General features: G+C 44.5%; 1 protein-coding gene across 1 annotated transcript; it reads right to left on the reverse strand.

The window, feature by feature from the left end:
* Window positions 1-581: 581 nt before the first annotated feature.
* Window positions 582-26662, reverse strand: LOC141154442 (rho guanine nucleotide exchange factor 3-like). The gene is made up of 12 exons (XM_073640369.1): window positions 23740-26662; window positions 23521-23578; window positions 19331-19384; window positions 16640-16747; window positions 16394-16555; window positions 16232-16294; window positions 11679-11775; window positions 2540-2616; window positions 2173-2430; window positions 1926-2096; window positions 1538-1727; window positions 582-1456 (listed from the first exon to the last, which is right to left on the reverse strand). Exons 1-12 carry the CDS (start codon window positions 23805-23807, stop codon window positions 1224-1226), a joined length of 1539 nt encoding a protein of 512 aa, XP_073496470.1. The 5' UTR covers window positions 23808-26662; the 3' UTR covers window positions 582-1223.
* Between the last annotated feature and the right edge of the window lie 1305 nt (window positions 26663-27967).

The raw sequence follows: 27967 nt of genomic DNA on the forward strand, positions 1-27967 counted from the left end.
CGGGTGGTCGGTATAACGCGTGGTGCAGGAGTATACAGGTGGTCGGTATAACGCGTGGTGTAGGAGTATACGGGTGGTCGGTATAACGCGTGGTGTAGGAGTATACGGGTGGTCGGTATAACGCGTGGTGTAGGAGTATACGGGTGGTCGGTATAACGCGTGGTGTAGGAGTATACGGGTGGTCGGTATAACGCGTGGTGTAGGAGTATACGGGTGGTCGGTATAACGCGTGGTGTAGGCGTATACGGGTGGTCGGTATAACGCGTGGTGTAGGCGTATACGGGTGGTCGGTATAACGCGTGGTGTAGGCGTATACGGGTGGTCGGTATAACGTGTGGTGTAGGAGTATACGGGTGGTCGGTATAACGTGGTATTGGAGTATATGGGTGGTCGGGTGGTATAGCATTGCTTCAGAATATGGCTGACGCCTGTCTTTTTCTATATTCACTGACGCAGGGTAATAAAAACAATGCATGCTGTGCTGTAGGTTGTAGTTTTGCGATAGCTTAGAAATCACCGATTTAGGAGAGTCATGAGCTCACAATCATCTCCTTAATGGAGAATTTAAGAAAGTGCATATTTTTTATTGGTTATTCTATCCCTAGTACAGATGCTATTTCTAAAATTCTTAATTTCATTATTCACAATTTCTTCTTTCTGATACAGGGAAAATATATATCTTTGTACCATGTTAGCCAGTAAATAGAAAAATATTTCGATGATACTATACCTGATGAAGAGACCTGAGTAGTCTCGCTTGCAATTTGTTACCATCTTTTCAGTTAGCCATTAAAAGGTATCAACCACTGAGGACTCTCAAATCTAAATATTTTCCTTCTGATATTAATTCTGCTCCAGTTAGGATAAGGATTGTGTATTAGTCCTTATTACAACTACAACAGTTATTAGATATGTTTTTAGCGATGTCATTTCTGCTACATGATGACTGTGAGCCCAAAGTCATATAGAAAACCAACAACGCAGAAGAAGACGAGTAATATAATCATGGGATTTTTCCCAAAATGCTTTATGAAATCAAAGTCCTCAAAACTTTCTATAAAAGTCCAGTTCACATACAATCATAGCCCAGAAATATGTACACAGGGGTAAGGGAGACGTACGGAGGAATGAGGGAGGGGGAGGGTCCACAGATTTCAGGGGTGGCTCCAAGTCCCGATGTCGTAACCCATACATCGCAATCGTCCGTTGTCTTACATTATCATCTATCCATCCTCCATTTTCTCTTCATGGCAGTTCAGGCTTAGGTCTGAGAGGTTGATGAGAGTACAAGGGGTGTCCTGGGATGTGCCGGGGCTGGCACGCTGCTCTCTGCTTGCCACCAAAGCATGTCGGATGCAGCTGACCCACTGCTGTTTGTTAAAGGAATCATTGGCTTGCAAGGTGTGAGCTTGTCCCCGGGAGCGATCACGAAAACTTACACGGAAAAAGTTTTTTGCTGAAAACAAAAATAGAAAAAAGTAAAAAAGTAGAACAACTAAAGCACACATCTCTGAAATATACATGTCCTGTCCTTTACCTCGTTCATTAGCTGCAGTGAATGCCCCTCGTATGGAGCCACTCACCCGTGCCTCTCCATCAGGAAGGTCCTCCAGGACCAGTTCGGGCAGAGGGATGGGCTGTCTGTAGACCTGGAACTGTAACTGATCATTGTTGGTCACCAGGCGGGTGAGGACAAGGATCATCTCAAACAAGAAGACATGGAGCCTCTAGAGGGTGAGAATGAAGACAAGACATCCATACATCATATTCATCATTACGTGCAATAGCTACACCAGGTAATAATGGCAGCTTATTATAAAATAGACAACTAGATCCAAGTCACCTTAGTCATGAGTTTTCAGAAGTGTTATCTGTGAAGCTTGCTGAGCACATGGTGGATCTTACGGGTTTAATTGATCACTTACCTGGCCTTTATTATTCTTCAGCTCGCCATGACACAGCAGGAGACACGAGCGAGACACGTCCTCTTCCCTCTGGTTTTCGTATAGGTAACATAGTCTCTTCCTATAATATTCACACTCGGCCTCCCCGGCCTTGTGATTTATCATACTAATAATGCCTTGGATGACGGAGATCTAGGCAAAGAGTAGACAAATGAGCACAACACAAGAGATCATCCATCAGATATGTCGTCCACCAGATCACACTCACGGCCTGGCTCAGGGCGGCATGGTCGGGGTGCTCGGGCACCGTGTGCTTCAGCAGCTCTTTCAGCAGCAGTGGATACTTCACCAGTCGGCTCCGGGGAAGGTCCAGGAAGCTCCACACATCTAGTTTACGACTGAATGCAGATTCTTGGCAAAGCTGAAGGAAATTGTGCACGGCCGGATTACGTCTCTTGTGGTCCAGCAGAGCTTTGGCAGCTACTTGGTTACAGCAATATGATTTGTAGGCGTGAAGACAAGGAAGCTGTAGAATATACATGTATTACTGGCAGCATATAGGGGCGAACAATAATGGTGCCCCATGCTGGTGCCAGCTTTATAGGTATATATCTGCCATTATATTATATACTCACCCAGTCCAACATGGTGGGCCCCATTTGGTCTAGAGTACCATCTTCATGTCGCAACCTTACCAAGCGATCAAAGAGATCTAATAGGGAATATGCAATAACTGGTCAGCAGCAATGGTGGGGGAGGGTCACAGCCTGCTGTCTGAGGGGTTCAGTAGTCTATGTAAGGGGCTCGCTGTCCATTACAGTATATACTCATCAATATAGAGTAAGATTCAATAAGGGATCCCATATACTATCTACAAGCAAGGTCAGGGGAGGACACTGACAGCCAAGGACCCCTGTGAAAGACTTGTGTCTGGACCCTTCTTTGTTGTGCCCCACTGGTGTATACGCACAAACATTTACACATACATATTTCATATTCACATTAGGCACATATGTATAAAATATGCATATACATTACACATCTATGTCCACATTATTCATATATTCATTACACACGCATGTACACATCATACCTATATTCATTACACACAAATTATACATATATACATTACACATGCATGTCCACATTATACATATATACAACACACACACACCTTATACCTATATACATTACACACACATGTACACATCATACCTATATACATTACACACATTATACGTATATACATTACACTCACATTATACACATATACATTGCACACACATCTTACATATATACATTACAGACACATGTACATATATGTACACATACAGTGGGGAAAATAAGTATTTGATACACTCCGATTTCGCAAGTTTTCCCACCTACAAAGAATGGAGAGGTCTGTGATTTTTTTTTCGTAGGTACACTTCACCTGTGAGAAACAGAATATTAAAAAAATCCAGAAAGACACATTATATGATTTTTACATAAAGGTTGGAGTGTGATTGATTGAGTATGGGGACAGGTGTCTTTTATACAGGTAACGAGTTCAAACAGGTGCAATTAATACAGGTAATGAGTGCAGAGTAGGAGGGCTTCTTATAGAAAAGCTGACAGGTCTGTGAGAGCCAGAATTCTTGCTGGTTGGTAGGTGATAACATACTTATTTCATGCAATAAAATGCAATTTAATTATTTAAAAATCATACAATGTGATTTTCTGGGTTTTAATTTTAGATTCTGTCTCTCACAGGTGAAGTGTACCTACGATAAAAATTACAGACCTCTCCGTTCTTTATAGGTGGGAAAACTTGAAAAACCGGCAGTGTATCAAATACTTATTTTCCCCACTGTATATATTGTAAGGTGGCTAATGGTCGTGTAGTCGATGGGAGGTATGTATCAGAGATGGCTGGTCTCTGTGATGGAGCCCGCAGTGTTTCTCTAGTGCACATAAGCACTAAGAGGATCATTTGGTGCACCTGGGAGCCGGGGTACGGGCTGCTAGGAGACAATGGGCGGGTCCAGCAACCCACATACCTCACCTCTGGGTGTGGTTAACAGCCTATAAAATGGAGGCTGTTGTTTGGCACATGGTCTGTGTGTCTGGAGGGAGAAGGCCTCTTGCGTGTGGTGGTCTCCAGACTGGGCCGTGTACTGGATGCCTGCCAGCCTGTGTGACCACAGTGCTGGCCAGCCAGAATTTTTGCTAAACGGACTGTTTTCTTTGTTTTTGCCTTCACTTCAGGCTGTTTGTTTGCATTTTTGGCTTTCGAACAGTTTATGAAACCAATAAACCGTAATGGACACTTAAAGGAACATGCCTACCGTTTTCCTCCCATTGCACCTGAGTACAATCCCTACAATATATACTATAAGGATTCACGCTCTCAGGTAGGCAGCAGGTAGCGTTCACAGAGGCACTGGATTCTTGGGTCAAAACAATGTCATGTTTATTTCCACTGGTTGCACAGCACCAAAAAATAACCATAAACATAAGTCCCTAGCCTTATCTACAGTCATGGCCAAAAGTTTTGAGAATGACACCAAAATTATATTTTCACATGATCTGCTGGCCTCTGGTTTTTATTAGTGTTTGTCTGATGTTTATATCACATACAGAAATATAATTGCAATCATATTATGAGTACCAATAGGTTATATTGACAGTTAGAATGAGTTAATGCAGCAAGTCAATATTTGCAGTGTTGCCCCTTCTTCTTCAAGACCTCTGTAATTCTCCCTGGCATGCTCTCAATCAACTTTTGGACCAAATCCTGACTGATAGCAGTCCATTCTTGCATAATCAATGCTTGCATTTTGCCAGAATTTGTTGGTTTTTGTTTGTCCACCCGTCTCTTGATGATTGACCACAAGTTCTCAATGGGATTAAGATCTGGGGAGTTTCCAGGCCATGGACCCAAAATGTCTATGTTTTGTTCCATGAGCCATTTAGTTATCACCTTTGCTTTATGGCAAGGTGCTCCATCATGCTGGAAAAGGCATTGTTGGGCACCAAACTGCTTTTGGACGGTTGGGAGAAGTTGCTCTTGGAGGACATTCTGGTACCATTCTTTATTCATGGCTGTGTTTTTAGGCAAGACTGTGAGTGAGCCGATTCCCTTGGCTGAGAAGCAACCCCACACATGAATGGTTTCAGGATGCTTTACAGTTGGCATGAGACAAGACTGGTGGTAGCGCTCACCTCTTCTCCGAATAAGCTGTTTTCCAGATGTCCCAAACAATCGAAAAGGGGATTCATCTGAGAAAATAACTTTGCCCCAGTCCTCAGCAGTCCACTCCCTGTACCTTTTGCCGAATATCAGTCGGTCCCTGATGTTTTTTCTGGAGAGAAGTGGCTTCTTTGCTGCCCTCCTTGAAACCAGCCCTTGCTCAAAGAGTCTCCGCCTCACAGTGCGTGCAGAAGCACTCACACCAGCCTGCTGCCATTCCTGAGCAAGCTCGGCACTGCTGGTAGTCCGATCCCGCAGCTGAAACAGTTTTAAGATACGGTCCTGGCGCTGGCTGGTCTTTCTTGGGCGCCCTGGAGCCTTTTTGACAACAATGGAAGCTCTCTCCTTGAAGTTCTTGATGATGCGATAGATTGTTGACTGAGGTGCAATCTTTGTAGCTGCGATACTCTTCCCTGTTAGGCCATTTTTGTGCAGTGCAATGATGGCTGCACGTGTTTCTTTAGAGATAACCATGGTTAACTGAAGAGAAACAATGATACCAAGAACCAGCCTCCTTTTAAAGTGTCCAGTGATGTCATTCTTGTAACATACCTGGCGGCGTCCTTGCATGGTGGTCCATCTCCCACTGTGCAAGAGGGCGCACTTGATCTCCTGTCCAGAATGTCTCTCTGGCTTCCCTCCATGCTGTCTGTTTGTGTCTGTTTCTGCTGCTTAAGGGCGGCGCCCGATCACTTCCTGCCTTTTGTATCTGCTGTGGGTCACACCCCTTGTGCGTCCTCAGCCTATTGCTGTCTGTCACTTGGTATATAGCTCAGCAGCTCCCTTCTATCCCTGCCTGAGCATAGTGTTTCCTTCAGTGTGTGCTTGCACTCTGAAGGTGCCAGGTCCCGTCTCTTGTCTCCTGCTTTGCGGTATCAGCTCCCGTGTCTGAACTGAGTCCTGTATGTCTCCTGCTTTGCGGTATCAGCTCCCGTGTCTGAACTGAGTCCTGTATGTCTCCTGCTTTGCGGTATCAGCTCCCGTGTCTGAACTGAGTCCTGTATGTCTCCTGCTTTTCGGTATTAGTTCCCGTGTCTGAACTGAGTCCTTTCTGTGTTCTCTTGTCTGTCCTGTCTGAACACGCTCCTAGCCTGTTCCTCCCGCCTTCTAGGGGCCGATTACCTAGACCCGCTCCTGTATCTTGTCTGTCCTGTCTGAACACGCTCCTTGCCTGTTCGTCCTGCCTCTCTGGGGGCAGTATTCCCAGACCCGCTCCTGTATCCCGCTGCAGTGTCGGTCTCCTCCGTACACTCAGTTCCAGTCTGAACTCTCTCCTATCCTTTACCGGTTTTGCCTCTATGTCCGTTCCCTTCCTTTTTCTGCAGAGTCTGAACTCGTACCTAACTCCTGCCAGTTGTCTCTGTACTCCCGTTTGTGAGTTTGTGGTCCACTCGCTGCTTCACTGCAGGTACCCTGTGGGTGTCTGGCTCTGTCTTTCCCTTCCTGTCTGTTCCGTGTGAACAGAGCCCTGTCCTCCCTGCTCAGCCTTGTCTGCACTCTAGCCGTGCTTGCCTGTAACCCTCTGCCTGTATTGTTCCTGAGTCCCGGTGTGTACTGGGTCCTATCCCGCCTGTGTTCCTACCTGCTAGTGCCTCCCTGTCTGCACTCTAGCTGTGCTTGCCTTTACCCCCCCTGCCTGCATACCCGCCTGCCTGCATGCCAGTCGTGCCTGCCTATACCCACCAGTCTGTGTGCCAGCCTACCAGCCTGTTCCTGTATTCCCCTGTGTGGGTCAACAGCCGTGTCCGGGGTCTGTCCTGGAGTAGCACCTGGTCCCTCTGCTCGGTTCCTCCTTGGTGCACTGGCGTCGTATGCCGTCGTGCGACCCTGGTCGGATCGGGTGAATACTTAGTCACGCCCCTCCAGGCATTCACTCTCCGGCACGGTCCAGTGGAATCACTACCAATCACACGCACACGCCGCTTAGCCCGGGCGTGTGCATAACAATTCTTACTTAATCATGACTGATTGATCGACAGCCCTGTCCTCATCAACACCCACACCTGTGTTAATGGATCAATCACTAAAACGATGTTAGCTGCTCCTTTTAAGGCAGGACTGCAATGAAGTTGAAATGTGTTTTGGAGGTTAAAGTTCATCTTCTGGGCAAATATTGACTTTGCAAGTACAGTAATTGCTGTTAAGCTGATCACTCTTTGACATTCAGGAGTATATGCAAATTGCCATTACAAAAAATGAAGCAGTAAACTTTGGAAAAATTACTATTTGTCTCATTCTCAATACTTTTGGCCATGACTGTATGTGCTAACTAAATAAAATAGACCCTGGATACTCACATACGGCTGAACTAGTCCCAATTCGGTCAAACATAATGGCTTTTGTCCATAGCAGCCAGTGATACTTTCAGTTTGGTGCACATGGTGTGTGCAGTCTCTTTTCAGAAAGAGATTCTGGCTTGTGTCTCTCTCTTTGGCTCCAACACAAATCCACTCTGGTCAGCTTCCCCCAGCAGACTGACTAAGGTAAACACTTAGCCTGGTTATATGCAGAGCCAGCCAGGTGCAAATAATCAGACCCTGAAGAGCAAGGATTTAACCCTTAACCCAAGCCTACCTGGCTTAGCTACAATATGTACACATGTATATGAGATTATAATATATATATATATATATATATATATATATATATATATATATATATATATATATATATATATATATATATATATATATATATATATATATATATATATATATACACATATATATACACACACACATATATACACACATGCATATATATACATACATACACACACACACATATATAAATATATACAGTACAGACCAAAAGTTTGGACACACCTTCTCATTTAAAGATTTTTCTGCATTTTCATGACTATGAAAATTGTACATTCACACTGAAGGCATCAAAACTATGAATTAACACATGTGGAATTATATACTTAACAAAAAAGTGTGAAACAACTGAAAATATGTCTTATATTCTAGGTTAGTTCAAAGTAGCCACCTTTTGCTTTGATGACTGCTTTGCACACTCTTGGCATTCTCTTGATGAGCTTCAAGTGGTAGTCACCGGAAATGGTCTTCCAACAATCTTGAAGGAGTTCCCAGAGATGCTTAGCACTTGTTGGCGCTTTTGCCTTCACTCTGCGGTCCAGCTCACCCCAAACCATCTCGATTGGGTTCAGGTCTGGTGAGGTCTGGTGACTGTGGAGGCCAGGTCATCTGGCGTAGCACCCCATCACTCTCCTTCTTGGTCAAATAGCCCTTACACAGCCTGGAGGTGTGTTTGGGGTCATTGTCCTGTTGAAAAATAAATGATGGTCCAACTAAACGCAAACCAGATGGAATAGCATGCCGCTGCAAGATGCTGTGGTAGCCATGCTGGTTCAGTATGCCTTCAATTTTGAATAAATCCCCAACAGTGTCACCAGCAAAGCACCCCCACACCATCACACCTCCTCCTCCATGCTTCACGGTGGGAACCAGGCATGTAGAGTCCATCCGTTCACCTTTTCTGCGTCGCACAAAGACACGGTGGTTGGAACCAAAGATCTCAAATTTGGACTCATCAGACCAAAGCACAGATTTCCACTGGTCTAATGTCCATTCCTTGTGTTCTTTAGCCCAAACAAGTCTCTTCTGCTTGCTGCCTGTCCTTAGCAGTGGTTTGCTAGCAGCTATTTTACCATGATGGCCTGCTGCACAAAGTCTCCTCTTAACAGTTGTTGAATAGATGTGTCTGCTGCTAGATCTCTGTGTGGCATTGACCTGGTCTCTAATCTGAGCTGCTGTTAACCTGCGATTTCTGAGGCTGGTGACTCGGATAAACTTATCCTCAGAAGCAGAGGTGACTCTTGGTCTTCCTTTCCTGGGGCGGTCCTCATGTGAGAGTTTCTTTGTAGCGCTTGATGGTTTTTGCAACTGCACTTGGGGACACTTTCAAAGTTTTCCCAATTTTTCGGACTGACTGACCTTCATTTCTTAAAGTAATGATGGCCACTCGTTTTTCTTTACTTAGCTGCTTTTTTCTTGCCATAATACAAATTCTAACAGTCTATTCAGTAGGACTATCAGCTGTGTATCCACCAGACTTCTGCACAACACAACTGATGGTCCCAACCCCATTTATAAGGCAAGAAATCCCACTTATTAAACCTGACAGGGCACACCTGTGAAGTGAAAACCATTTCCGGTGACTACCTCTTGAAGCTCATCAAGAGAATGCCAAGAGTGTGCAAAGCAGTCATCAAAGCAAAAGGTGGCTACTTTGAAGAACCTAGAATATAAGACATATTTTCAGTTGTTTCACACTTTTTTGTTAAGTATATAATTCCACGTGTTAATTCATAGTTTTGATGCCTTCAGTGTTAATGTACAGTTTCCATAGTCATGAAAATACAGAAAAATCTTTAAATGAGGTGTGTCCAAACTTTTGGTCTGTGCTGATTGATATATATATATATCAAAGTTTACATACCCTGGCAGAATTTTTCCTTTCTTGCCATTGTTTCAGAGAATATGAATGATAACAAAAAAAAAAAAATGCTCCACTCATGGTTATTGGTTGGGTGAAGCCATTTATTGTCAAACTACTGTGTTTTCTCTTTTTAAATCTTAATGACAACAAAAACATCCAAATGACCCTGATCAAAAGTTCACATACCCCAGTTCTTAATACCGTGTATTGCCCCCTCTAACATCAATGACAGCTTGAAGTCTTTTGTGGTAGTTGTGGATGAGGTTCTTTATTTTCTCAGATGGTAAAGCTGCCCATTCTTCTTGCCAAAAAGCCTCCAGTTCCTGTAAATTCCTGGGCTGTCTAGCATGAACTGCACGCGTGAGATATCCCCAGAATAGCTCAATGATCTTGAGGTCAGTAGACTGAGATGGCCACTCCAGAACCTTCACTTAGCTCTGCTGTAGCCAATGACAGGTCGACTTGGCCTTTTATTTTGGATCATTGTCATGTTGGAACGTCCACGTACGTCCCATGCGCAGATTCAGAGCTGATGAGTGCAAATTTACCTCGAGTATTTGATGATAACATGCTGCATTCATCTTTCCTTCAACTTTTACCAAGTTTCCTGTGCCTTTGTAGCTCACACATCCCCAAAGCATCAGCGATCGACCTCCATGCTTTACTGTAGGAATGGTGTTCCTTTCATCATAGGCCTTGTTGACCTCTCTCCAAATGTAATGTTTACGGTTGTGGCCAAAAAGTTCAAGTTTGGTCTCATCACTCTAAATTACCTTGTTCCAGAAGTTTTGGGGCTTGTCTCTGTGCTGTTTGGCGTATTGTAGGCGAGATACTTTGCGGCATTTGCGCAATAATGGCTTTCTTCTGGCGACTCGACCATGCAGCCCATTTTTCTTCAAGTGCCTCCTTATTGTGCATCTTGAAACAGCCACACCGCAAGTTTTCAGAGAGTCCTGAACTTCAGATGATGTTATTTGTGGGTTTTTTTTTGCATCCCAAACAATTTGAGGCCGAAATGTTTGTTGGTCTACCTAACCGTGGCTTGGTTTTTACAGAGCCCCTGATTTTCCATTTGTTAATTACAGTTTGAACGCTGCTGACTGGCATTATCAATTCGTTGGATATTTTTTTTTAGCCCTTTCCTGTGTTATACAGTTCAACTACCTTTTCCCGTAGATCCGTTGACAATTCTTTTGCTTTCCCCATGACTCACATTCCAGAAACGTCAGTGGCAGGATGAAGGATGCAAGAGTCTGTCTGGATCCCAGAAACTCACTCAGCTTTTATGCACACACACTGATTACAAGCAAACAGGTCACAGGTGAGGATGTTACCTTTAGCAGCCATTCAAACTCATTTGTGTTAAATTCTGTGCATGTTATCAGGCCAAAATCACCAGGGATGCTAACTTTTGATCTGGGTCATTTGGATGTTTTTGGTTGTCATTAAGATTTAAAAAGAGAAAACACAGTAGTTTGACAATAAATGGCTTCACCCAACCAATAACCATGAGTGGAGAAAAAGTTTTTTTTGTTATTCATATTCTCTGAAACAAGGCCAAGAGAGGAAAAATTCTGCCGGGTATGTAAACTTTTGAGCACAACTGTACATACACAGACATACAGTACATACACCTTACACATGCATGTACACATTATACATTTATACACATTAAGCTCAAATATATATAAGGCCTTAATACATTTTTTTGTAATTTCTACTATGGAAAGCCAAAAACCCTAAAAATTAGAAGCACCAGCATGGATATTTTGGTGCTGTATTTTAGATGATCAGAATATTTATTTTATCTTTCCATATTTACAGACATGACAGCCAAAACATTTTTTTTATCTTCTAATCAAACATAACTAAATGAGGGCATGTGGGTTTTTTTCAGAGAGGAACTATAGTTTTTTTAGGCATCATATTGCCATAAACCTATGTAAGCATTACAAATTATGTTTGATCATGGGTTAAATACAGAAAAAAAAAAACAATTGAGAAATTTACCAATTACTGCATTGTGCGGCTTCAAAGTACAGATGTGGTGTGATTACCAAGGACTACAGAGGACTGACCTTGGTGTAATGGTGGAAGTGTCTCCAGGATTCCGAAAATCTGGTTCAGTTCCTCCTGTGTCATGATGGCCAGCTTTAACATAGGCTCATAGTAATTCTACAAAAATACAGGAGAGAAAGATTTACGTCCAAGAAACAAAAAAAAACAAGATGTCATCTTGCTGTTGTCTGACAACCAGGGGCTCCTACCATGTCCCTAACACTAGGGGCGCCCTATCTATTCCTGTTCCCCAGGTTACTTCATATGGTGAAGATGCTGGGGCCACATACCTTGCTGTTCTCCTGAATCAGCTATTATCTGTCCCCTCCCCCACCCAGGGAAGTGGGGAATAATAGTGCATGTATATACACAAACAAGACCAACAAGGAAGGACGTACAGGGACAAATGAAAATACCAAACACACAAAATATGCACTCACAGACAACAGAGGGAAAACCGAAGGGACTAGGAAGGTAGACAAAAATAGAAGACGATGGGACTATGCACACAACCAAAACACCAAGCAACAGTCACAGAACAACTATCCTTAAACGGCTCTACCGAACAGCAACACCTCCACTCCACCTCTCACTAGGCTGTACAAGACATAACACTGGCAATCCCAGATAGGCAGAGCAGAGGCTATATAGGAGAGGGGAGTGGCAGATGCTGCACAGATGAGAACTTCCAAATACAAGCTACAAAGACTCAAAGCTGAGCAGATTAAGTCCTGCACTGCTGAAAGAAACCAGCACCATTTAATACGAGGGAGAAGTGCTACTATTCAATGCAGGAGTATGTGAACTCAGATGATGCTGTCTTCTGACTCCTGTCTGTCGCGGTAAACCCGTGACAGTACCCCCCTTCCACGAGGTTCCTCCTGAACCTCAGGGCCGGGTTTATCAGGATGTGCTGTATGAAAGGACCAGATCAACCTTAACAACATGAACGTCAGATGAGGATACCCACATCCTCTTTTCAGGACTGTAACCCTTCCAGTGTACCAAATACTGAAGCCACCGACAAACCAAGTGTGAATCCATGATCTTAACTATCTGAAACTCCAAATTCCCATCAATTATGATCGGAGATGTAGGCAGTGGTGATGGTTCAGAGGGCGCAAGGTATTTTTTGAGCAACGACCGGTGAAACACATTATTAATCCTAAAAGTGGGTGGCAACACAAGGTGAAATGCTACAGGATTGATACAGGCTACAATCTTGTAAGGAACAATGAACTTGGGACCCAATTTCCAAGAGTGAACCTTCAACTTAATGTTCCTAGAGGACAACCACACCAAGTCACCAATACATAGGTCCGGACCCACCAGACGTCTCTGATCAGCCACACTCATATTTGGACCCCATCTTCTTCAAATTATTAAGAACCCCTTGCCACACAGATGTAATAGATGATGAAAATTGTTCCTCTTCAGGTATTATTGAGGAATGATTCCTATTAAACGAGCTGAACTGAGGATGAAAACCGTAGGCCCCAAAGAATGGGACTTACAAGTAGACTCATGACAACGGTTATTTACTGCAAATTCAGTTAGAGGTAAATAAGTAACCCAATCCTCCTGATTATCAGACATGAAACCCCCAAGATAAGATTCAAAATTCTGGTTAACGCGTTCAGTTTGCCCATTAGACTGTGGATGAAAAGCTAAGGAAAACGACAGATGGATCCCCAATCGAGTGCAAAACGCTTTCCACAACCTGGAAATAAATTGCACCCCCTGTTCAGAAACAATATCAGTAGGAATCCCATGAAATCTTACGATTTCCTTAATGAAAATTTGAGCCAAGGTCTTGGCGTTGGGTAAGGTGGATAATGCAATAAAATCAGACATCTTGCTGAACCTGTCCACCACTACCAAAATAACCGTATTACCTGCAGATACTGGTAAATCAGTAATGAAGTCTACTGATAAATGAGTCCAAGGTCTACTGGGAATCGCCAATGGTTGGAGAGACCCAGATGGAAGAGTACAAGGGGTCTTGGAACGTGCACACACACTACAGGCCGCAACATACTCCCGAACATTCTGATGCACGCAGACCACCAAAAATGCCGGGTAAGGAGATTTGTGAAGACTTTACTTCCAGGGTGTCCCGGCTAAGATTGAATCATGATGTTCATTTATAACCTTAAAAAGTAGACTCACAGGTACAAACAGTTTACCTAAAGGACAGGCAGCAGGGACGTCCCCGTGAGCCTCAACAACCTTTCTCAAGGTCAGAACTTATAGCAGCAATAATTACTCCTTTCTGTAGTATAGGTACTAGTTCACAATTATCTTCTCCCCCGGAAAAACAACGGAATAAGGCATCCGCCTTAATATCTTTATTCCTCAGCCTATACGTCACGAAAATGTTGAATCTGAAGAAGAATAGAGACCACCTTGTCTGCCTAAGCGTCAGACGCTTAGTAAATTCTAAATACAATAGATTTTTTTGATCCGTGATTACCATGACTGGATGTACAGTGGGTATGGAAAGTATTCAGACCCCTCTATATTTTTCACTCTGTTTCATTGCAGCCATTTGGTAAATTCTTAAAAAGTTCATTTTTTTCTCATTAAAGTACACTCTGCACCCCATCTTGATTGAAAAAAAACAAATGTAGAAATTTTTGCAAATTTATTAAAAAAGAAAAACTGAAATATCACATGGTCATAAGTATTCAGACCCTTTGCTCAGACACTACTATTTAAGTCACATGCTGTCCATTTCCTTGTGATCCTCCTTGAGATGGTTCTACTCCTTCATTGGAGTCCAGCTGTGTTTAATTAAACTGATAGGACTTGATTTGAAAAGGCACACACCTATCTATATAAGACCTCACAGTGCATGTCAGACCAAATGAGAATCATGAGCTTAAAAGGAACTGACCAAGGAGCTCAGAGACAGAATTGTAGCAAGACACAGATCTGGCCAAGGTTACAAAAGAATTTCCAGCATTACGCAAGGTTCCTAAGAGCACAGTGGCCTCCATAATCCTTAAATGGAAGAAGTTTGGGACCACCAGAAGTCTTCCTAGACCTGGCCGTCGAGCCAAACTGAGCAATCGAGGGAGAAAAGCCTTGGTGAGAGAGGTAAAGAAGAACCCCAAGATCACTGTGGTTGAACTCCAGAGATGCAATAGGGAGATAGTTGACTTTGTGGAACTTTCTCCCATCACTGCAGCCCTCCACCAGTTGGGCCTTTATGGCAGAGTGGCCCGACGAAAGCCTCTCCTCAGTGCAAGACATATAAAAGCCCGCATAGAGTTTGCTCAAAAACATATGAAGGACTCCCAGACTATGAGAAATAAGATTCTCTGGTCTGATCAGACGAAGATAGAACTTTTTGGTGATGATTCTAAGTGGTATGTGTGGAGAAAACCAGGCACTGCTCATCAAATGCCCAATACAATCCTAACAGTGAAACATGGTGGTGGCAGCATCAAGCTATGGGGGTGTTTTTCATCTGCAGGGACAGGACGACTGGTTGCAATTGAAGGAAACATGAATGCAGCCAAGTACAGAGATATCCTGGATGAAAACCTCTTCCAGAGTGCTTGGGACCTCAGACTTGGCCGAAGGTTCACCTTCCAACAAGACAATGACCCTAAGCACACAGCTAAAATAACAAAGGAATGGTTTCAGAACAAATCTGTGACCATTCTTGGTTGGCCCAGCCAGAGCCCTGACCTAAACCCAATTGAGCAACTCTGGAGAGACCTGAAAATGGCTGTCCACCAACGTTCACCATCCAACCTGACGGAACTGGAGAGGATCTGCAAGGAAGAATGGCAGAGGATCCCCAAATCCAGGTGTGAAAAACGTGTTGCATCATTCCCAAGAAGACTCATGGCTGTACTAGCTCAAAAGGGTTCTTCTACTTAATACTGAGCAAAGGGTCTGAATACTTATGACCATGTGATATTTCAGTTTCTCTATTTTAATACATTTGCAAAAATTTCTACATTTCCGTTTTTTTTTCAGTCAAGATGGGGTGCAGAGTGTACTTTAATGAGAAAAAAAATGAACTTTTTAGAATTTACCAAATGGCTGCAATGAAACAAAGAGTGAAAAATTTAAAGGAGTCTGAATACTTTCCGTACCCACTGTACTGCCCCTTGCAGAAAATGACGCCACTCTTCAAAAGTACATTTAATTGCCAAGAGCTGCATGGGTTCCACAGTAGATTCAGTCCCAGATTCCCTTGACTCCATGTCCCCCGCAAATAGGAGTGTCTCCTTAGGTCTCTGACGAAGACATCGGTCCACCCGGATGGCCAGAGCAAAGGCCGCCTCCAGGAAGACCGGGGACTCATGTAGGGCAAAAGCATCCTTTACCCTTACCAATAGCCCATGAATGAACTGGCCACGGAGTGCGGGGTCATTTCACTTAGTGTCTGTGGACCACCTCCGAAGCTCGGAGCAATACTCCTCTGTTGGCCGGTCTCCCTGCCGAAGCTGACGTAGTGTGGACTCGACCAGGCAGACACGGTCGGGGTGATCGTATATGTGACCTAATGCCTGAAGAAATTCCTCAACCGTCTGTAGAATGCCTACACTTACTTTACCTTCTTTACCAAGTGCAGATCTTCAACAAGCATCCGCTCCCCCTGCATCAACTCGAAGATCACCTGTAGGATACATTATATGAGACCGCCGTCATATAATACACAGGGGCAGTACTATATTATAGGGTAATAATGTGCACAGTGTGTTTTACAGTTCAGCACCTCTTGCCTCTTAATATCTCGGGCGGACAATTCCTCCCCAGTGCTGTCAAATGTTTCGCTCCACAGTTTGTTGCTTCTCTTTTTTGCAGAGCCGCCATCTCTGTTCCGTGTCCGTGGAGAGAAGCTGAACAGGCGGTTCTCGTTCCGGCTACCTATGGAGCGCTGTACGGATGTATAGGGGAGAATGTGGATCAATTCATAAGACATTTCCCACCCCATAACAATTGCAGATATGCCCCCCATTACCTGGATTGACAGGCTGAGCTTCTTCAGGGGAGTGACTTTCACTTGTTGGGGGGTGCTGGACGCAGACAACGTTTTGGTAACAGGTTTAACCCTCTTGTTGCTGGGCTCCTGCAGGGGTGATAAAATACAATGCTTATTGCTTCCTACAATGGACACCCTTTTTCCCCCCTCAGTTATTATGTACAGTGCTGCTCACCAATATTGGCACCCCTTCATTTTTTTCATAGACTGTACAATATCTTCAGAAATAAATGGAAATGTACCAAAGTTATATCCTCAGGATTTTTTAATTAATGGTCCAAAAGTAACAATAAAATGTTGTTTTCCAACTTTCATGCTGAAATTTCAAAGAAAAAAACTGAATAAACACCATGTGCAGCAATAAAGGCACCGCTAATTAATACTAGGCTGCACACCCTTTGGCATTGATGACAGTCTCCAAACGTTTCTTGTAGCCATCTATAAAGCTTCTTGTAATTCTCAGCTGGAATTTTCTCCCACTCTTCCTTTGCAGTTTGTTCAAGCTCTTGAATGTTTGCAGAGTTCTTTTTCCCAATGGCAGATTTCAGCCCACCCCAAAGATTTTCAATGGGATTGAGGTCAGGACTCATTGCTGACCATTTTAAACAGTCCATTTTTTTCTTTTTCAACCATTACTGTGTACTTTTGGATGTGTGCTTTGGGTCATTGTCTTGCTGGAGGACCTATGATCTTAGACTCCAACCAAGTTTTCTTACACTGGGTAGGAAATTTCTCTCTAAAATTCTCTGATTTCATGATTCCTGTGATACGGTCAAGGCCTCCAGTACCAGATGCAGCAAAGCAACCGCACAGCATTATGGATCCTCCACCATGCTTAACTGTTAGTAAGCTGTTGTTTTCCGTATAAGCTTCATTGCGCCTGTTGCTTTGAAATGACAAAAAGCTCTATTTTTGTTTCATCTGTTCACAGAACATTTTCCAAGAAGGATTGTGGTTTGTTAAGGTACTTTTTGGCAAAGATCAGTTGCTCCTTTTCATGTCTTTTCTTCCGCAATGGTTTCTTCCTTGTCCTTCGCCTATGAATCTCTGCTTGGTTTAGTGATCTGCGTATGCTACTTGTTGAAATCATGACCCCAGACTGTTCCAGGTTGGCCTTCAGGTCTTTGGATGTTTGATGTGGTGTTTTTTTCCACCATTCGCACCAATCTTCAAAAACAATTGTCAATTTTCCTCATTCACCCACGTCCAGGGGGGTTCTTGATGGGTCCATGCTTGGCAAACTTCTTAATAACATTGCGCACTGTTGAAAATGGGATACCAAGGTCTATGGAGATGGCCTCATACCCTTTGGAAATCTTGTGTGTGCTAATAATAGCAGTTCTGATGTCCTCAGACAGCTCCTTTGTCTTCACCATTGTGACAAAGGAACAGGGCCTACCATGTGGCTTTTTAAAACACTGAAGTCATCATTCATTGGCCAATTCATGTCACATGGGCACCGACAATTAATCACAGGAGAGTCTCTTGTGATTTACCACCACAGGCGAGTCAAAATGTGTTTCCATACTAAATTAATGTAAAGGGTGCCAATACCAGTGTCACAGCAAGCTTTAGGTTTTTTGTATTTTCCCCTCCTATTGCTTTTTGTTTTAAAATTATTGTTTATCATTTGCTCTTTTGTATTTAACACGTGAGCTCTATACAAAAAAAACTTTCACTTGATTCATTTTTTTTTTTTTCAGGAGATATTCCACATTATGTACTTAAACTTCATGGGTGTCAATAATGATGAGCAGGACTGTATAATACAAATGTCCATGGACCCTTGGAGATCAGGTCCCGGTGGTAGCCTGTGTACCCACTGCTATAGCGTGTACATACCACAACATGTAAGGCGCGGGCTCCACACGGATCTGTTATAACATCCACTGCTGGTTACAGTAGTGTCACTATTGTAACGCTGTCACACCGAGCCCTCACCCATGAGGATTTTAGCATTTTACAGCCAAAGAAGGCATAAGTTATAGGTTTCCAATATGTGGCACTTACGCTCTTACAAAACTGCAACACAGGCTATCAGGGCATGCTGGGAATTGTAGTTTTGCACAGATCGGAGGCATAAAGGTGAGGCATAACTAACAAAGTCCATCAGCTCTGCCAGTCATATACACAAGATGGCTCACAGCTTGAGTAATGCAGTAAGTCTCTGGCTTCTTCATCTTAGACATTAGGAGGAGGATGTGGTTTTAAGGTTTCCAACGAGTGCGAAAGTAATCATCATACAGGAAGTCCCAGAATCAGCCGAGACGCCCATAGTACAGCTCAGCAGGGATGGCAATGATAATATGGAGGCCGCCAACCAGCCGCATTACACAATGCACTATATGGCGGATTCCACCTTCAGGAAACATTAGCTTGTAAGTTTGTACAATCATCCCAGCCATCTCTGCCAACTCGTCCTCCCCCCCGGACCTCAACCGCCATAGGGAAGTATTCAAGGACGTGACCCCCCATAAATATGGCCACCTGGAAGATCAGAGGCGGCCAGACATCACTGGTGCCACTTATCTCAGGGAAAAATGGATTAGATAGGCAAAAACTACCTGAGCCATGTCCCCTGAAACGGAAAGGGGAAGGGGCACCCTGTACCCAGCAATAATGAATAAAGAAAGGGCTAATGATGCAGACCCCAGACCTCGGTGCACTCACCTTCTCCTCCGTTACCTGGGCCGGAGCTCGCGCCCCCTGATTCCTCCTCTTCAGCTGCAAACGAAAGACAGAAATTACTAAAGGGGTTTAAGTATAACACAAAAGGCTTAGATACACTGACTCAGCATACAGTATCACATAGGAAAGGCTTAGATACCCCAGCTCGGCACACAGTATCACATAGGAAAGGCTTAGATACCCCTGCTCAGCATACAGTATCACATAGGAAAGGCTTAGATCCCCCCGCTCAGCATACAGTATCACACAGGAAAGGCTTAGATCCCCCCGCTCAGCATACAGCATCACATAGGAAAGGCTTAGATCCCCCCGCTCAGCATACAGTATCACACAGGAAAGGCTTAGATCCCCCCGCTCAGCATACAGCATCACATAGGAAAGGCTTAGATCCCCCCGCTCAGCATACAGCATCACATAGGAAAGGCTTAGATCCCCCCGCTCAGCATACAGTATCACACAGGAAAGGCTTAGATCCCCCCGCTCAGCATACAGCATCACATAGGAAAGGCTTAGATCCCCCCGCTCAGCATCATACAGTATCACACAGGAAAGGCTTAGATACCCCCGCTCAGCAAAGAATATGACAGAGGAAAGGCTCACACTATGTGCAGAATTATTAGGAGCTTGTTTTCCTCAGGCAAAATAAGCCCAAAAAATTCGATTTTCCTGACTCTGAAAAGTCACCAATTGCTCTCAGTCTTAGAGGACACAGCCTGGAATTGCTCAGATATTGGGGCGATCACAGAACCAGGAAAAGCTTTGTTGCAAATGGTCAATAGGGAGCAAAAACGTGTTAGATTAACTGCAAAAGATAAGAGAAGAATCAGATGTGAAGCAACAAAGAGCCATTATCCTCCCGAGCTGCCATATTCCAGAACTGCAACCTCTCTGGAGGACAGAAGTACAAGGTGTTCAGTGCTCAGAGACACGGCCGAGGTGAGGAGGCTGAGCTCGACCACCCCTGAGCAAGACACAGAAGTACAAGGTGTTCAATGCTCAAAATCATGGACGAGGTGAGGAGGCTGAGCCCGACCACCACTGAGCAAGACATAGAAGAGGAAACGTCAGGACGGGGCGAGGAGATGTCTGATAGATTGCTTACAGGTTTTATGGACTGATGAGTTGAGTGACTCTGAACGGAGCAGATGGATGGGCCGTGGCTGGATCAGCTGTGGGCACAGACCCCCACTTCCACTCAGACGCCAGCAAGATGGAGGTGGAGTCTCCTATGGGTTGGGATTATTAAAGAGGAGCTCATTGGACCTTTTAGGGTTGAAGATGGACTCAAAATCCACTCCCAAACCTACTGCCAGTTTTTAGAAGACACTTTCTTCTAGCAGTGGTTCTGGAAAATCCTGATACTTCTGCTGTACAATGCTCCATCGAGCATCAAAATCTCCACTGCTTGGTGCCAGTATTGGCCTTAAAAATGGAAGAATAATGACCCGGCCTAGTCCTCACTCGACAAACCCTATGGAGAAATTGTGGGCCTTCTGACACAGGAGATTTACAGTGAAGGAGAACAGTCCCTGTCTGAGCAGTGTCTGGGGCTGTGGTTGGTGCTGCCCAAAATGATGATTGTCGACTGATGAAGAAGCGGGGACAGACGTCATGGGTGGAAGGTTAATGACTTATTGAAGAGTGGGGCAGCTATATTACTATATTGGTCACAGATTTTTTGGGGGAAATGTCAGATATATATTTTGTACATATTGAGTATAAACAAACAATTGAGATGGTAAAATGTCTGTTTTTCATTTAGATGCATAATAATACTGCACACAGAGATATTCTCCTAAGAAAGAAAAAAAAACACTTTTACTTTCTTAAATATTCAGGTTTATTAACTTTTGGACTGACAGACAGCCCTGCAATTGTGCAATAATAAAAGTAATCATCAAAAATACAAATTGCTTAATAATTGTGCACACAGTGTGAATAAATCCCTCAGCACCGTACGTGACATCGGCCAGGCTTAGGTGCCCCCACTCAGCACCGTACGACATCGGCCAGGCTTAGGTGCCCCCACTCAGCACCGTACGTGACATCGGCCAGGCTTAGGTGCCCCCACTCAGCACCGTACGACATCGGCCAGGCTTAGGTGCCCCCACTCAGCACCGTACGACATCGGCCAGGCTTAGGTGCCCCCACTCAGCACCGTACGACATCGGCCAGGCTTAGGTGCCCCCACTCAGCACCGTACGACATCGGCCAGGCTTAGGTGCTCCCACTCAGCACCGTACGACATCGGCCAGGCTTAGGTGCCCCCACTCAGCACCGTACGACATCGGCCAGGCTTAGGTGCCCCCACTCAGCACCGTACGACATCGGCCAGGCTTAGGTGCCCCCACTCAGCACCGTACGACATCGGCCAGGCTTAGGTGCCCCCACTCAGCACCGTACGACATCGGCCAGGCTTAGGTGCCCCCACTCAGCACAGTATCACATTGGCCAGGCTTAGATACCCCCACTCAGCACAGTATCACATTGGCCAGGCTTAGATACCCCCACTCAGCACAGCATCACATTGGCCAGGCTTAGATACCCCCACTCAGCACAGTATCACATTAGCCAGGCTTAGATAGCCCACTAAGCACAGTATCACATTGGCCAGGCTTAGGTAATAATATAATAATAATTTTTATTTTATAGCGCCAACATATTCTGCAGCACTTTACAAATTTTAGGGGGACTTATACAGACAATACAGAATAAGCATATCTCATATCGAAAGGAGTGAGGGCCCTGCTCACAAGCTTACAGTCTATGAGGAAATGGGGGAGACACAAAAGGTAAAAAGTACATATATTGTATAATGCAGCCTTGATATACTAAATAGGATAAATAATACATGGACAGGTCGCCTGCCAGTATGTGTACAGTCCTGACAGAGGCTATTAAGTGCATGGTTGGTATGAACCTGAAATTGAAGATTTTAATATGGGGGAAAACTGGGACGGACAGATAGTGTGTGGAGGCGATACGCCAGTCTAAAGAAATGGGTTTTTAGGGTCCACTTGAAACTGTGGGTATTGGGAATTAATCGAACTGTCCTGGGTAGTGCATTCCAAAGAATTGGCGCAGCACGCGAGAAATCTTGGAGATGGGAGTGGGAAGTTCGGATTATGGAGGATTTTAGTTTTAAGTCACTGGCAGAACGGAGGGCACGTGTAGGGTGGTAGACTGAGACAAGGGAGGAGATGTAGGGGGGTACTGAAGCATGGAGCGCTTTGTGGGTAAGCGTGATAAGTTTAAATTGAACTCTATATTGGATGGGCAACCAATGCAATGACTGGCACAGGGAAGAGGCATCGGTGTAGCGGTTGGCGAGGAATATGATCCTGGCTGCTGCGTTAAGGACGGATTGGAGAGGGGAAAGTTTAGTAAGAGGGAGACCGATAAGTAGAGAGTTGCAGTAGTCCAGATGGGAATGAATAAGAGCTACAGTAAGAGTCAAAGGTGAGAAAAGTCCTGATTCTTGAGATGTTGAGGCGTAGATGACATGAACAAGCGATTTGATGTGAGGAGTGAAGGAAAGATCTGAATCAAAAATTACCCCAAGACAGCGGGCTTGTTGCTGGGGAGTAATGGTTGAGCCACAAACGGAAATGGCAATATCGGGCACAGGTAGGTTAGTGGAGGGAGGAAAGACGAGTAGTTCAGTTTTAGACAGAGGGAGGACATAATGTTAGACACAGCAGAAAGACAATCACTGGTCTTTTGTAGTAATGCAGGGGTGATGTCCAGAGCAGAGGTGTATAATTGGGTGCCATCAGCATAGAGATGGTACTGAAAACCGAATCTGCTAATTGTTTTTCCAATGGGAGCGGTGTATAAGGAGAAAAGAAGGGGGCCTAGGACTGATCCTTGAGGAACCCCGACAGTAAGGGGAAGGAGAGAGGAGGAGGAGCCGGCAAAAGACACAGAAGGAGCGGTCAGAGAGATAGGAGGAGAACCAGGAGAGAACAGTGTCCTTGAGGCCAATAGTGCGGAGCATAGTGAGGAGGAGCTGGTGATCCACTGTTTCAAATGCTGCAGAGATCCAGGAGAATCACACTAAGCACAGTATCACATTGGCCAGGCTTAGGTACCCCCACTAAGCACAGTATCACATTGGCCAGGCTTAGGTACCCCCACTAAGCACAGTAGGACACTAACCACAGGACACTTACCCCGGAGCTCTCAGACAGGGAGCCGGTGGTGTAGGAGCGCTCTCTCTGCACAGGAGCCCTGTATGAGGAAGGAACAGAGTCACTCACAATCCTAACCCTGCATTACATCAGTACAGTCACCAAAACCTGCGCAGACGAGTCCTCACAGAATCAGGACACGTCGTCACAGTTATAGTCAGACATGATACTACTCCATAGTCTGTCATAATCCCGTCCTACCAGAAGTCCCCTTCATCCGCAGCTTCAGCTTTTCCGGTCAAGTCCATGGCCATTGCCTTGGGTCCCATCAAGGATGGTGGATGGGCCTGGTTGTCATGGCAATTGCTGCTCCGTCACCCGCTCTGTGCCTCCTGTAGATCATCTCGTGAAGCTACTTTAGTGACATTTCCGCTGCCTCTGACCACATCTTCCTGTCATAGGTAGCTGTCAGTGTGGTCAGGCTCACGCATCACTTCCCGTAGCTTTGCTGTCGCCCGAGGGCGGTGGGCTGTCAGGCACTTCCTGACTTCAAGCAACAGCAGTATATGAAGTTACATGGCACAGAACTACTACCCCATCATCCCCACTACTCCTGAGTAGTAACATCGATGTGACTCACACACACCACTGACAGGCTGAATGTAGGACATAGACATTGCTCAGCAGCAGTCAGGGGACCGCTGGGGTCACCTGGAGGATTATGGGACCCCTCCAAGGATAATCATAATCTACTGCCCCAGACCATCTCTGACCACCGCCGGTCAGTCTGGATGATGTTGCCGGCAGCGTAACATTCACAGGTGCTCAGTGTGAATGTGCTCTCATTTGTGAAGGGAACGGCCCACTAATGGTGGACCTGCACAGTGCTGGGATGTGAACGCAGGTCCTACTATATGACATCAGTCCCTCCTGCCACCACCAGTCTGTTTCTGACAGTCTGGTCATGGAGAAGAAGATTGGAGTGTTTACGGTAGTATAAGCGAGCTGCTGGTGAAGTGGGAGGTATCCACAGAACCAGTAGAGAGTAATCCACCGCACACTCTTATTTCAATTTCTTAGCAAAAGTTTATTTTCACAAGTAGTGAGTGCGACATATGCACAGATACCAAGAAGGTGCAGGGAGAAGGCGACAGTAAACAATTAACGTTTCGACGCACCAGGGTTTTATTCATATAGTCGCTTGTGTGGGTGGGGGGGGGGTGGATGAGCGTTCCCACACCTTCATCATGTGCGTCTCTGGTCATGCACACCAGTAGCCATTGGCGGTAATTTGTGAGGGTCTGGCCACGCTCCTCCTGATGCTCCTCGCACAAGGGAGCAGATACCGATCCTGCGCTGCGGATGACGACCTACTTCCCTGTTTGGTTCTTCCCACGTAACAAATGAGTCCTGGTACCGGTTCCATGTTCTTCAGACTGGAGCCACAGCAACCACGTGTCACCCAGAGGGGCTGGATGACTTGTGCCAACTAAATGGGCAGCAGGTACCGCCTCATCCTACCAGTAGGGACAAGGACACGAGCGAAACATAAGGACAGTCAGGGAGGATAAGGCTGTGTTATCACATTGTGTCCGCGATTGTGATAGAACCACATTTTTGGAAAATCACAGAAGAACATACAATGCAGCTGCAGCAAGGGCTGGCCGCCACCTGCAGCAAGGGCTGGCCGCCACCTGCAGCAAGGGCTGGCCGCCACCTGCAGCAAGGGCTGATGGTGCAAGTGGCCTGCACCATTCCCTTTTTGCAGCTGTCATGCCCGTTTTTCAAAAAAATACAAGTAACCTATTTTACTTAATGGGTGCAAAAGGCTGCAGAAAATCTGCAACATCAAAAACTCACCAAAAGCTCATCGTGAGACCTTACCTTACACTGCGGCTATTAATCACCTAAAATTTTATATAAAGCGTTGTAAGGTAATATATAGAAAACGTTCCATCCAGATTTAAAATCAGCCTAGTTTAGCCCCTGTGGGGACAGACCGCGGCCTATGTGCACACAGAGTATTTAGAAGAGTTTTTGGTGTGGATCCGCTCTAAAATGTGTCAGGATAATGGTTCGAAAAACACTTGAAAACACTCTTCCTTTTCATTTTTATGGTAAAACCACTTTGCTGGTTATATGTTTGGTGTTTTTGAGCATTTTGGTTTCCGCTTAAAATTTTGAAAATAAGCCTGGTGGGAGAAAAAAAAGAAAGTGCACATCAGTTCTTTGAAGCGGCTCCTGATGAATAACACTCCAAACTAGAAACCGTCCAATCATCTTATATGCAGCTAGAAAGGTAATAGCTAGGTATTGGGTGCGAATGGAACCTCCCTCTAGACAAGAGTATATAAGGCAGGTGGATTATGTGGTACGGATGGAGGAGAAAATCTATTTCAAAAGGAAAAATGACAAACTCAGTGACAACCTATGGACACCATGGAAGGTGTGATTAATGCTATTGGAGGAAAGATTCCGGTGAATACATTACGAAATGCATTGAAATGGTTATAGAATGTTTTGTGTGATATTGGACCATATCTTATATAACGTTGATGGATTATTGCTGTCCGTTAAAGAGGGGGGGGGTTGAGGGTGGGGTTCTTTTTGCTAATAAGAAAATTGGAAATTGTTGTGCTGAAGTTGTATTCTATTATTTTTTCTTTAAATGAATAAAAATTTATCTGATTCAAAAAGAAACCGTCCAATCAGAAGGCTGCAAGAAAAACACATCAGGAAAAGAAACGTTCCTAAAACAGAACTGCTTCAGGAAATGAAAAACCTCCTGTAAAAACTAGCCAGAGAAGGAGCTTTTCTTGAAATGGTTTCCACTTGAAAAAAAACTTGTTGTTTTTGACCGGATCAAAATAATTCTGCATAAAGCCTATTGACACCTGCCCGTGACTTTCTGTTGGAGCAGGATGTGTGCACAGCAAAAGTGACTAACAACATATAGTGCCCAAATAATTCCACAGACTGTGATTAATCAACGCCTAAAAAGACCAACACATGTAGCAGTCTGATTGTATTTCCAAATGTCCACTGAGCTCTGAACTTGCAGCCTCACAAGCCGGTCATGACAATGTAAGAAACATTACAAACATCAACCAACACCAACTTGAACATCTCGAGGTACATACAGTTGTGCTCAAAAGTTTACATACCTGGCAGAATTTTTTCTTTCTTGGCCTTGTTTCAGAGAATATGAATGATAACAAAAAACTTTTTCTCCTCTCATGGTTATTGGTTGGGTGAAGCCATTTATTGTCAAACTACTGTGTTTTCTCTTTTTAAATTTTAATGACAACTAAAAACATCCAAATGACCCTGATCAAAACTTCACATACCCTAGTAATTTTGGCCTGATAACATGCACAGAATTTGACACAAATGGGTTTGAATAGCTACTAAAGGTAACATCCTCACCTATGACCTGTTTGCTTGTAATCAGTGTGTGTGCATAAAAACTGAGTGAGTTTCTGGGATCCAGACAGACTCTTGCATCTTTCATCCAGCCACTGACGTTTCTGGATTGTTAGTCATGGGGAAAGCAAAAGATTTGTCAACGGATCAACGGGAAAAAGTAGTTGAACTGTATAACACAGGAAAGGGATACAAAAAAAATATCCAAGGAATCGATAATCACAGTTTGAACGCTACTGACTGGCATTAACAAATGGAAAATCAGGGGCTCTGTAAAAACCAAACCACGGTTAGGTAGACCAACAAAAATTTCGGCCACAGCTGTCAGGAAAATTGTTTGGGACGCAAAGAAAAACCCACAAATAACATCAGCTGAAATTCAGGACTCTCTGAAAACTAGCGGTGTGGCTGTTTCAAGATGCACAATAAGGAGGCACTTGAAGAAAAATGGGCTGCATGGTCGAATTGCCAGGAGAAAGCCATTACTGCGCAAATGCCGCTAAGTATCTCACCTAGAATATGCCAAACAGCACAGAGACAAGCCTCAAAACTTCTGGAACAAGGTAATATGGAGTGATGAGACCAAAATTTAACATTTTGGCCACAACCATAAACGTTACATTTGGAGAGAGGTCAACAAGGCCTATGATGAAAGGAACACCATTCCTACAGTAAAGCATGGAGGTCGATCGCTGATGTTTTGGAGATGTGTGAGCTACAAAGGCACAGGAAACCTGGTAAAACTTGAAGGAAAGATGAATGCAGCACATTATCAGCAAATACTGGAGGCAAATTTGCACTCATCAGTCCGGAAGCTGCACATGGGACGTATTTGGACGTTCCAACATGACAACGATCCAAAACACAAGGCCAAGTCGACCTGTCATTAGCTACAAAGTGAAGGTTTTGGAGTGGTCATCTCAGTCTCCTGACCTCAATATTATTGAGCTACTCTGGGAAGATCTCAAGTGCGCAGTTCATGCTAGACAGCCCAGGAATTTACAGGAACTGGAGGCTTTTTGCCAAGGAAAATGGGCAGCTTTACCATCTGAGAAAATAAACAACC

The sequence above is a fragment of the Phyllobates terribilis genome, unplaced genomic scaffold (assembly GCF_046119375.1).
Source record: "Phyllobates terribilis strain yellow unplaced genomic scaffold, ASM4611937v1 Scaffold_7__3_contigs__length_470593459, whole genome shotgun sequence".
Taxonomy (NCBI): Eukaryota; Metazoa; Chordata; class Amphibia; order Anura; family Dendrobatidae; genus Phyllobates; species Phyllobates terribilis.

Bases quoted from the DNA above. Each gene is read 5' to 3' on its own strand.
- LOC141154442 (XM_073640369.1), bottom strand. From the start codon at position 23,807: ATGGGACCCAAGGCAATGGCCATGGACTTGACCGGAAAAGCTGAAGCT. The intron at 2,431-2,539 runs GTGAGTATATAA...TATATTCTACAG, and splicing joins GGCCCACCATGTTGGACTGG to CTTCCTTGTCTTCACGCCTA. The intron at 2,097-2,172 runs GTGAGTGTGATC...CTCTTTGCCTAG, and splicing joins ATGCCGCCCTGAGCCAGGCC to ATCTCCGTCATCCAAGGCAT.